Raw genomic sequence first — 12797 nt, forward strand, 5'->3', positions numbered from 1 at the left:
CACAGATCTCCTCATGTCTCTGTTCCCCACAGTTTTTTCCTTCCCTCTCCTGCCCCTCTTGTTTCCTGCTCCCTTTGTTGTATATTCTGTGTGCTGGCTCTCATACGAGCCGCGACAGTTTAAACCAAAAAAAAATAACAAGGTGAGTGACCCGAGATAATGTGGAAGTACAGTAATTTTGTGTGCCAACCGACATCAACACCGATACACCAGGAAAAATCACAGAACCGTCGGAAAGCATCCGTAAATGAAAATATAAATAAATGAAAAATCGAATGCAGGCGAGCGACCCGAAACAATAGGGAAGCACTGTTCGTATATTTAGGGGACAGGTCGAGTGATGGATTGGTCCAAGTCCAAGCCAATCACAAGGCTTCTTTGCAATTGAATGACTGCTGTTTGTGTTGAGGTTGTAATCGCTTGCGTAGTGCTTTGTATGTGGGATGCAAGTCGATGTGTCGGTTGATAGAGTGTTCACAAGAGTACCAGGTCCCGATAATCTCAGGGTTAACCCTTGATGATCCTGTGCGGTGATTTGATTTTGAACGCCCGCCAGACGGACAGACAGAGAGACAGGACAGACTTGCAGAGAATATGTATGATGATGAGCTCAGCAGCTGAATGGCAGACCGATCAACCGAGGTGATGCTTTAACATTGTGTCATTGCAGGGTCGAGAGTTCTCATTTTTAGTCAAATGACACGTGTGTTGGATATCCTTGAGGACTTCTGCATGTGGCGTGGCTACGACTACTGCCGCCTGGATGGAAACACACCGCATGAGGACAGACAGGTGCACATGAGAGGGGTCGTGCTGCTGAAATAGAGAACCTTGACGTTGAAAGGAAATTGTAAGGAAAATAGACACGTTTAATGAACTGACTCTGTCGATTCATTTACCAGACGGCGATCATCACTTTCAACGCACCAGGAAGCAAGAAGTTTGTGTTCATGCTGAGTACGAGAGCAGGAGGTTTGGGCATCAACTTGGCCACTGCTGATGCCGTCATTCTATATGACTCCGATTGGAACCCTCAAGTGGACCTGCAGGCCATGGTAGGTGCTGCATAATGCCATATCTTGTAATAGTGTTCCACGTTGTGTGTTGTCGGCCCATTGATGCTCGAGAGATGAATGGGTTTTTTTTGTCTATACTTGATGCCGATTGGCTACAATTTGCTGTGTATGTTCAGCGATTCGATACTATTGGTTGGTGATGCTGGAATCGCTGACTGGCTGCAGGACCGGGCCCATCGTATTGGGCAGTTTAAGGTGGTGAAGGTTTTCCGACTAATTACGGAAAGCACCGTCGAGGAGCGCATTGTAGAACGAGCAGAGATGAAGCTCCGCCTCGATTCGATCGTCATCCAGCAAGGTAAACATAGCGGCACCGGCCGTGTCCTTCCGCCACCACTGGCTGTCGTGCTTTCCGCTCACTCTTATGCTGTGCGGCGAACAGGTCGGCTCATCGATCAACAGGCAAACAAGATCGGCAAGGATGAGATGCTCCAGATGATCCGACACGGTGCCACGCACGTCTTTGCGTCACGTGAGAGTGAAATCACGGACGAAGACATTGATGTCCTGCTGGAGCGTGGCGAGAAGCGGGTTTGTGACACATGACTTTCTTTCTTAGATCACGATCAACCGTATAGTGTTTGTTCTCTTCCTTGTAATGTTTGGGCCGTCTTTATCTCCACCACCAAAGGTGGATGGAGGTTGTGTTTTCAACCCTATCTATCTATCTGTCTGTCTGCCTGTTTGTGGACAAAATATCTCAAAAAGTTGTCGACGGATTCGGACAAAACTTGGTGGATGAGTTGGTTGGGTGACCAGAAGAAGCCGATTAGATTTTAGTTCAGGTCCGAATCCAGATCCAACCTATCAGTGGGATACAAAACGTAAAGTAACCCGGTTGGCGGAAGTATGCGCTCTACCGAGTGCCGTTGTAGTTGTGATTTTTTTTTCTCCTCCTCCCACTCTCCTCATCTAAACATTCCAGTGCTCTCATACCTTTCCGATACTCTCATTTTGGCCTAATGTCCTGTGTGGAAATGCATGTTCAGCAAATCCATTTGAAAGCATACAGCTTTCCCTCTTTTCATTCCTCACAGACAGCCGAGATGAACGAGCGACTGTCAAGCCTGGGTGAGTCGTCCCTTCGGAATTTCACGGTGGAGTCTGATTGCAGTGTATACAAGTTTGAGGGTGAGGACTACCGTGAGAAGCACAAGGTCAGCTCCAAACCTCTTCTTTTACTTCTTCTTCTTCATTTTTTTTTTTGCCTTCGTCTTCTTCTTTTCTTTAAACATGCCATGATGATGATGACAGAGTTATTCAGACGTTATTTCAAAGTGAGACTTTTAAAACAAATACATTTGTTTAGTTATTTGAGAGAATTATTTATTGTTTGTTTGTTTGTTTTTGTTTTTCTCTTCGTTGCCCACGGCAAGTCTTTTTAACACACGCCGGTCTCACTCGGCTTACAGTTCCATTTCATTAATTTCTCTCAGGGTGTCATGTTCATTGTTGATCTTGATGCATTAAAATTAAGGATGTTGTTCATTTCCAACTCGTGTAAAGCCTGTCAAAAAGGACGGGGGCCAAGAGCATCGCCCCTCCCCCAATCACAGTGATAACGGAATTTCAAATGGCAAATATAACATTTCTATATTCACAAGTCGTGCTTTATCGGATTCGATCAGTGACTTTATAAATGATATCGATAGAAAAAAATCACGTATCTGTCACAGAAGTTCCTTTAGATTTTAGAACAACATTAGTATTGTTCGAAAGATTTCCCTGGTTATCGTGAGCAGCGATCAGCAGCTTCAAGTATTCTTCAGGTTTATTTCTTACTATACTGAGAGCTACGTAAAGCTGTCCGTGGCCAAACACTCGTTCCGGCAGGTAAACTCCAACGTTTGTTCAGGGATTGCCCTTGAGACTTGTTAATTGTCGGCACAAACGTGGGAATGAGGGCGAACTGCCTCCTCTTCATGATGAATGGCAGATTAGTCTCACTGGAAGCCAGATCTATTCTGGGAATGAACACATTTTCTCCATTTTTGCTGCCACTGAGAATTTTTGTATGTATGCCATGCGTGTGGAGTGTTTTTTTTTTTTTTTTACGATGATCAAACGTGTACCATCGAGCAAAAACCACATTGTGGATTCAGGTTGCGTATGAGCATGACTATGGATCCCACTTTCAGCTGTAGCGCATGAAGTGGCGTCGCACACGGAGTTTTCTGTTGAGTTTCATATGACAGTTGAGGACCTCAACCGGGAAGTTGATTCCTGCTTGCTCCTCGTCAGTGACAATGGAATCAATGCTTCTATACTCTTTCTCTCGAGGAATAAGCGTGAGAATATCATTCAGCTTGAGCGCATCTCTGTTGTTCGGGGTTCGGATGATTCTGGTTGATATGTCAGCAACTGTTTGATCATTGCTGAGAGGTATTGTTTCCCCATATATTGTTCTGATAATATATTGTTGCGAATTCGCGCCCGCCGGCGTGCAAACGGCCACGTAACTCGAATCGCGGTACGTCACCCACCGGACGGACAATTCTGTCGTGACCCTCTCGGAACAACGCCGGGAGCGAGTCACGGGTGGGGGTTTAACCTCACCACGATTGTGCCAATTGCCCACCCGCGCAGGATAGGGTTGCTCGCCAAATTCGATCCACCTAAGTACCTGCGCGAATGGTCGACCGGGCGATCGTACCACGCCACAGGCCGACTCCGGACACGAACCGCTTCAGTGGTCCGTTCCATGCTACAGTGATAACCGAGCGGTGTTATCGTCGGCCTTGACGGTTCCGATTAATTACCGGGATGTTGCACCCACTACGAACCCCTTACGTGATGCAAGATGGAGGGTCAATAAAAAAGGAAAAGCGACAAAGCAGAGCGGGAACAGTTCAACAAGCAAGCATTTTATTCACACACACACACAGACAAGCACATATATACAGCCATACAGTCAAAAATGCACATATAACAGTTAAAACAGTCATGCAACAAAAGCAAATGCAGAGCTACAACCGACTACGACCGACACACGGCAACACTTACACAGTTCCACTTCACAGACGGCGCCAACACACACATTTATACAAAAAGCAAAGGAAGGAAAAGAAAGAAGTTGCGACTTCCCTTTTATGGCTGGTGAGTCCCTCCCACGAACGTCAGCATGGTCACGCCTGGCCCCAACCTCTCTCGCGGCCAGCGAACCCTCTCCGGCACTCCCCGTCCAGACGCGCAGGTCCACCTCACAACGGGCGCTGCCGCGTCTCCCGTCCATGCCTTCGTGACAGGGCCGCTCTCCAAGCCACGGGCGCAGGACCTCTTCCCTCGAGAACCAGACTCTCGTACCAACTCGACCAACTGAAGACCAGACCAGACCACCAGCCAAGACGAAAAGAAGACGAAGAGGAAGAGGCGGAAGAGGAAGAGGCTCCCGAGTGCCCCGCCCGTGTCCGTCTTTTATAGCGCGGGGCTCCGCCCTTCGCCCCGCCCCGTTCTCGGCTCCACCTTCCTTCGAGAGGGTTCCCGAAAAGAGCATTCCCTCACGCTCTCCCTCCACCCCGCCCTGTGCGGGGGCCGGGGGAGTCAGTTTTTGGCTCTAGGCCAGAGAATTATTCCCCCAAAATGAGACCCCTCCCTTACATGACCTCTGACCTTTGACCTGCATCGCCCCTCCTTCACTCCAAAGCGCGGGGAAGATCAGGCGGGAGAAACAGGCGAGGAAACCCGCGCATCCTCGCAGTTCCCTCCTTGGCGCCTTTGTTTGCCATTCGGAAGCGGACGTAGTGGCGAAGATGTGGTAGCGTAGATGGTGGAGGTGGCGTGGTTGTAGTGTGGTTGGTGCTGTGATGGGGATGGCGTGGTTGTTGAGATGCTGTTTGTTTGAAATAAAAGATAGAAAAAGAAAAACGACTAACTCAAAGCGTCGCAGCCCGGATGGATCACATAAATTCCCTCTATACAACGGGTTTGGGCTAACTACACATGTACCTATGGAGATATCTCACCTGAGGGCCCTTTCTGGTGCAATGCGAATTTCCACAGCCGTAACAATATTTTTCAATAACCATTGCTTGTGGGATCTTGACTACATGGGTGAAACTCTTCCGTATTTTATGGAAATCCGTATTTTTGTAACGACCCACACGGAGGTTTCTGTATTTTCGTCGTCAGAGAAGCATGCCGCGATTATCGTGAAATGAGGTGCTATTCCGACATGCTCGTTCGTTTCTTAACCCATTTCATGCGGATGGGGTGCATTGCGAACGCATTATGACCACGATTGTGTGAATTACTCCCATGGTCGTTTTTTTGATAAGGTACATTTGTTAAAGTGAACCGGGTACAAAAGCTTGCAATCTCGTTACCTTGATCATATGTCTACCAGGCAGGAGAACGTCTGTCTGTCGGTAAATACGGCAATGGCATACCGTGGACCCCTGATTCCTCCTTTACCGGGTAGTCGGTTTTAAAAATGATTTTCCTTCCACATGAGACCAATCACAACAGCTCAGGAGAATGTGCCTTTCTCCTTTTTGTTTCCCCCATTCCTCTTCTGTCTTCATTTTTAGCTCACCTGGACTTTAGTCAGGTGAGTTAATGCAATCGAGCAGTGTCTGTAGGTGAGTCAGTCAGTCCGTAAACACTTCAGTCATTATCGCTTGAACAAAACATACGGTTTTGATGAAACTTGGCCACAAGCTTGATGTCTGATGCCTTACGAAGGTGTATTGACCGCATTAAAATCTGTGCTAATTAAGGGGGGTCTGGGTTTTTTTTGACCGCCCCAAAATAGGTATTTGCTCTCTTCTCCACAACGACACACACAATTTTGATGAAACTTGACCACAACCTTCATCACGCGTAATGTACTAAAGTTTATCGTCCGCATCAAAATCTGCACTCATTAAGGGGTCTATGGGAGGGAAGTGGGTTCACCCCCCCCCCCCCCAAGAAGGTATTTGCTCTCTTTTCTGAAAGTACACAAACAATTTTGATGAAATTTAACCACAACCTTCATCACCAGTGAAGTGACTTACTTAAATAGGTTTCTTCATTGAACTGATGGAGGAGCAGGTGTCGACATTTATGTGGCAGTTGAATTTATAACTAAGCTGCTTATTGTCAGGAACCATGTGCCTGTTATCCATGGTGACATTGCCAACTTGAACTGTTGGTGGGAGGAATATGGTTGGTGGCCAGGAAGCAGGTTGTCCTTCATCTCAAGGCAGTTAAAATTGCAAGTGATAGTCATGAATAAATCCGGCTTTCCATGTGTACCAATTATCACCGTAGCATCATGGTAGCGCTGCATGCTTTTTTGCGGGGATCCCTGAAAAAATGAAGGTGGGATCACAGTCCTTCCTTACTGCACTGCAGCATTATTTGCTACATTGGCCAGATAGTCTGCAAGGCGACTATATTGCTCACCTTTTAACATGCTTTGCTGAGTTCTGATGAAATTCAGGTTATTCGTTTCATTCCGGAGCTATGAGTCAACTGTCCACTGCTGAAATAACAACGGCATGAAAAATGGGATTAAATACTCCTTCCATCACTGCTGTTTGCGCTACCTTGTACTGTAGCATGCTGATGGTGTGGTGAGCATTCTCTCTCCCCTCCATAATCATCTGCATGTGTGGCTGCCATCCTGGTTCACCATAGGGGAAGAACACAGCGAACGTCATGGGATCTAAGTTGGGGCTCAGGCTGCTTAGATTTATTACGGGAGCATTTGGATCACAGGGATAGACGCCGAAATCCCTCTCCAGGGCAGCTGTCCGTCCGTATTCTGGAATATCATCACAACTTCATCCACTGTCGGTAGGTTGTACCGCCGCCTATCACCATTTCAGTCCCTTTTGAACACCATGTTCACCACTGGAAGTTCCCGATTCTCATTAGCAGGTAGCTCGCCTCTTTGTGACGCTCTACTTCTCTGAACGTTTTGTATGAGGCAGCGAATATGTTGTTCTCTTATCATTCTGTCCATATTCAGCCTCACTTCTCCGCCACATCTCACATGTGCTTGGTTGTTTATTTTCGTGTCTGAGACTGCTGCTGAGTCCACTATGTATAGCTGTGCAAACTGTCTGTGCTCACCTGTGTTGGGATGCATGTTAGAGGTGCGATAGTAGGTATGCTAACTGAAGACGAGATGGGATGAATCTGTGCAAAAGTGAGAACAGGCTTATGTGGAAGACTTCCCAGGCTGGGTTAATATTAGCGGCGGTGGTTCTCAGACACCAGTCCTGAAGTGTGATGGCTGCTTTCAGTCCCTGCCTCTTTGTTTCGGTGAACTGCCAGACTCGCCGGCGCAGAGGCTGTTCTCTGTGAATGGCTGGAGAAATGTTGACCTTCACTAGCACATGATAAGAGCCAATTGGGACAGAGGACGAGCAAGATACGTTGGCGGGGAACTTGGACATCACCAATCCAGGAGGGAAGATTTGCCATTGGGAGAATTCCGGGTTGGAAAATTCACGGATTGAGTAGGACCCATGGAGACACAGAAGTCCTTTGCAGAAGTGCCATGGCTGGTGAGAGAGGTACCAACACCCAGCCAATCAGCATGGTGACAACTGAACTCACCACAGATGAAGAAGAGAGAGTTGGGATGAGTGGCTAAAAGTTGGTTCATGTCATCTGAGAGAGATGCAGATGAAGTCATCACTTTTGGGAGGACGGTCCAACACACAGACAAACACGAGGTGAGAGCGGAGGGGAATTTGCAGCCACAAGGTATTCCTGGGATTTGGGAGGTGTAAGAGCAGTATATGGAAAGTGAGAAATTGAGTTTTTGATGTAAAGCATGACTGCGCCGCCAGGACGGGATTCAGGTCGATCAATCCTGAGTAGACAATAGCCAGGGAGAGATACGAAGGAGTGAGGGATGTCTTGTGGGAGGAAGGACTCAGTTAAACAGATGATGTCCGGTTTATCGGCAGCGATCTGGATTGAGAGATGCCAGGTTGGAATGGAGGCCTCAGATGTTTGAGGTCCACACGGTTAGGGATGGGTAGAGGAGCTGCTCATAGGAGCAAGGAGAGGGTGCGTGTCAGGGGGATGCCGGGGTGATGTGGGGAGGGGGCGAAGCCGGGAGGGGCAGGGGTGAAGCTGGGAGGGGGAAGTTGAGAGCGGGCAAGACGAGGTTGAAGTTGAGAGGGGGGAGCAGATTTAGGGGGGGTGGTACTGACATGGAAGGGTGCGACACCATGAGTGGACGTGAAGGGGAAATTTTTGTCGTGTGTGCACACAGCCTTTGCTAAATCGACGCCTCAGGATTCCCAGACTGAATAACCTGCAACAGGCTTCATCGGTGAGGTGGTGGTTCGGGTGTTTTTGGCTGAAGGCGTTTCGGAAACTTCAACTGCAAGTGAAGAGGAGGCTGGATGAACTTAGCGTTTAGGAATGAGGCAGTTTTAGGAAGTAAGCCTTGTCAAAGAGAAAAGGGAAGAGATTTTGATGATTAAGAAGAATGAATGTGTTCTTTATGATGGAGTCATAAGCAGAGTAAGACATTTTAAGATACATTTTGGAAACGTTTTTTAAAGTTTTTTTTTAAAGGTTGTGAAGTTCTAAAGAAGAGAAATGTTTTGTTCAATTTGGAGATATTGCAAAGAAGGTGTGGGAAAATGAGTGGAGTTTCAAATAAAAAAAATTAAAATTATTTCTGATGTAGTGTTGTTCATAGCAGGGTTTTCCCCGAATGTTTTGTTTTTTCCGGGTGTAGGAGAGATATTTTGTTTTGATTTTTGAGGCAGGAGGGTACAAGGATTTTGCTGAGGGATCAGAAGTAACAATATTTGGAACAAAGAAGGGAAAACGAGGCAGAAAACGGAGATGAAGTACACTCGATGATCACAGTTAGGCCCGACTGAACTCGAGAGAGACGAACTTGACAAGTTAACACAGCAGGACAGTTTGGAACAGAAAAGTTGATGAAAAACACGAAGAGCAACACATAAATAAAACCGAAACGGCAAAACACAACGTAAATGGTCGGGGGAACTTGGCTTCGAAGAACTGATAGGGGAGAGGGAGAGAGAGAGAGAGAGACGAGAGACGAACCCTGAACCGAAGTCTTGTGTTTCCTTCACCATCCTTTCAGCGGTTCTATGTCTCGCATCCGTTCTCCTTTTGTCTGCTTCCTCCTGCGTCTTGTTGTCCAGTCTTGCAGCCAACCTTTGCCTCGCGCCCCCCCCCCTTCTTTCAGCATCTTCCTGGCTTTCTTTCTCGCACTGCACTCCCCTGTATTCTGCTTGTGATTGTTGCAAGTTCAGATGTATGTTGTAAAAGTTTTGTACGGCATAAATTCACTTTTCCTGGGTGGAAACAAATGGTGAATCTCGTGAGCACCGTGTGCTCCCTTTCAGCGATGAACACGACGTCACTTCCTCCACAACACAGAAATAAATACAACGGGGCTTTTACATCTAGAGATGTTGTTAAACATTTCTTCATTTTTATATCCTCATGGAGGATCTCTAAGTCTTACTCACGTTGTTGTTCTTGTGGACTTTTTTGTTTCACAGCCAAGAGTTTTCATCGAAACTTCCTGAAACTTGGCGTATATATGTAGAAATACCCTGCGCAGACAGTAACCATCGCCGATTTTGAAAATTCCTCCGAGAAAAAAAGTTATGACGTCAAAATATCTCCGTTAATGGAAATCTCCTAAAAAATTATCTCCGAAACTAGGCAAGCTTTTTGAATTCTGTTTGCGGGAATCAAACAGGGCATTAGCAGAGATGAATAAGGCCTAGGTCACATTTGCTCTACGGCGAGGATATGGCGGCCGTACGCCCTCTGAATTGACAGAAAAGTGCGGCGGCCGCAGAGAAACTGAGGTGGCCTTAGGGAGGCCCTACGCCGTTTGGCTATATTTTACAGGCCGTAGGGGTGCCGTGGAATTATAACGCGGAGTTATAACTTTTTTTCATTTCTACGTTCGCCGTAGCAATTCGACAAGCCAAGTTATGACGTAGATGTGTTCCACGTCGACCGTACGTAGGGCGTACGGTGGGCTTGCGTTATTCGTGCGGCTGCCGTAAGCTCTTCTCAATGAAAAATGAATTTTCCCAACCCCCCAAAAATTACGGCAGCCGCACTATTTCCACGGTCGCCGTACGGTGGCCTTGCGGTCTGTGTGACTACCTGCGGGCAACGCAGGGTCGACCCACGGTTCCCCTACGCCCGCCGTGCACCTACGTACGGCCTCCGTGGCAGTCTGCGTCGACCGTGCGTCCACCGTGCGCTACCGCTAGAGATCGGAGTATAGGTGTTTGCCTATACACAGTGGTGCCCCAAGAATCCAAATTTAATGCATTCCAGGCAGCTATTCGGATTGCAAAAAGTTCGGATTCCAAAAATATTTTCCCAATAAGAAATAATGGAGTGAATTAATCCGTTTGTGGACCCAAAGAAAACCCACTTTCAAGACACTTTAAACTGAAATTCCCCATGTTTAAGGTAAAATAAGATGAATAAATTACCTTCGGTGGCGATGTATTGTATGTAAACTGGTGCAATCACCACATCCAAAGGTCCACACAGGCTCGAGCTCCGTCCTGGGTTCCAATCGCTCGCGCACTCTGCGAGAGCGCTGCCCCCAGGGCAGCTCATCAAACATGATGCCCGCAGAACCACAATCACTTTAATCAAACGCATCGGGCTGACGTAATCATGGATATTCCAAATTACAACTGGTTTTGCTGTGAAATTCAATCCTTGCCCGACAGTCCGTCACACCACGTGATCGGATTGCTTTTTTGTTGTTAATTAAAACACAAGATGATTAAAAAAACAAACATCACAAATGAAGGTGAAAACACGAGGTAAGGCCTAAGTCACATTTGGCTCGGCGGCCGGAGGGTCTACAAAATGTACGGGCATTAGCAATTATACGGCGGCCGCAGTATTTCCACGGTCACACAATGTAGCAGTCACATATGTTTTTATTTTTCGGGGAGCCGCAAGGCGTATTTAGAAATTGTGGAGACCGAAAACGTGGGGGTGCCGTACGGTCTTTGATTTGATGTCGCACGGTGACCTTAGGGCGTTCCTGCGGCGGCCATAGAATTTTCAAGGTAGACGCAAGGTGCCCGCAAGGCGACCGCAGGGGACCCTAAGCCGAACGTGCGTCCAGACGGACGGTAACGAGTGGGTATATATACCAGTTCTTTTTTTTACTGAAATAAAAATATACCAGTATATATAATTGAATATACTATAACTATAATATACCGTTGGGCCCCCATAATCCGAACGCCCCATTGTTTGAACAAATTGGAATCCGAACAATTTTTTTCGAGAAAATTTTGCCCTAAAAACCTAATACATTTAAAAACACCGAACACAACGTAGCGTTCATGTTTGTTCACGTGTCTCCCCCAACTATTCGACCCGCATCTTCGTGCTTTGTTCATTCAGTTCGTCGGTGGAAGTCCTCGTGAAAGCATCTCTCGTGTGTCGATCGATACTTTAGGCCTCAGTCACATTTGCTCTACGGCGAGGATACGGCGGCCGTACGCCCTCTGAATTGACAGAAACGTGCAGCGGCCGCAGAGAAACAGGTGGCCTCAGGGTGGCCCTACGCCATATGGCTATATTTTACAGGTCGTAAGGTCACCGTGGAATTATAACGCGGAGTTATAACTTTTTTCATTTCTACGTTCGCCATGGAAATTCGACAAACCGAAACAAAAGAACTGGTAAAAAAAAAAAAAAATAAATTCACCCATTCGTTACCGTCTGTCTGGCCACACGTTCGGCTTAGGGTCGCCTTGCGGGCACCTTGCGTCTGCCTTGAAAATTCTATGGCCGCCGCAGGAGATATGGCCGATTTTGGAGAACCCCACGGCCGCCATGGCAAATGTGACCTCGGCCTTACCGCACATATAATACATCACTATGACGTCATATCAATTTTTATGACGTCATTCCTATTTTTTGACATTTTTTGTTTCACAACCCAGAGTTTTCATCGGATCTTCGTGAAACTTACCATGTATATGCAGAAAGCCCATGCGCAGGCAGTAACCATCTCCGATTTTGGAAATTCTTCCTAGTAAAAAAGTTGACGTCATAATATCACTGCTAATGGAAATCGCCTATACCATTATCTCTGAAACTCGGCAAGCTGTTTGAATTTTGTTTGCGGGAATCAAGCCGGGCATTAGCACAGATAATTTATCGCAAATCTGATACATCACAAAGACGTCATATTCGTTTTTATGACGTCATCATTAAGAGGATGAGGATCTAAGCTCATTTGAGCTTTTTCTTTTTGATACAGCTCCATATGACTATACCTTGAGTGATCAATCACACACCAAAATGTGCTCGATATATATATATATATATATATATATATATATATATATATATATATATATATATATATATATATATATATATATATATATATATATATATATATATATATATATATATATATATATATATATATATATATACATAATAACCCCACAATTGATGGATTTTTGTTTCCCTTCTTCATTTGTACTCGATTTTATCCTCCTCCAGATTTCTCTATTTGCATTGATTAATTATTCCCCTCTCCCGTTTATCTGGTGACATTGGCTAGGGGTATGACCATTTTTTTTTTCGAAGAGAGCGGTGGGAGTGGGGTGAAGGGGAGGGATCCCCATTGGCTCAGGGTATGATCAGTTTTTTTCGAAGAGGAGGTGGGTGGGAGTGGAATGGAAGGAAGGAGCCCCATTGGTTAGCAACATAACCAGTTTT

General features: G+C 46.3%; 1 protein-coding gene across 4 annotated transcripts in view; it reads left to right on the forward strand.

Annotated features, from left to right (window-relative positions):
• Window positions 1–12797, forward strand: part of SMARCA5 (SNF2 related chromatin remodeling ATPase 5) — a 72985-nt gene that overhangs the window by 56438 nt on the left and 3750 nt on the right. For all 4 annotated transcript variants that reach the window (XM_085864136.1, XM_085864137.1, XM_085864135.1 and 1 more), the window contains exons 12-16: window positions 671–792; window positions 903–1055; window positions 1242–1374; window positions 1459–1607; window positions 2114–2233. In XM_085864136.1, the coding sequence (XP_085720262.1) occupies window positions 671–792; window positions 903–1055; window positions 1242–1374; window positions 1459–1607; window positions 2114–2233 (677 nt within the window). The remainder of the gene's footprint in view (window positions 1–670; window positions 793–902; window positions 1056–1241; window positions 1375–1458; window positions 1608–2113; window positions 2234–12797) is intronic.

This window comes from Eptatretus burgeri, chromosome 18 (genome assembly GCF_056783735.1).
Source record: "Eptatretus burgeri isolate ZD-2024b chromosome 18, Ebu_testis_v1, whole genome shotgun sequence".
NCBI lineage: Eukaryota > Metazoa > Chordata > Myxini > Myxiniformes > Myxinidae > Eptatretus > Eptatretus burgeri.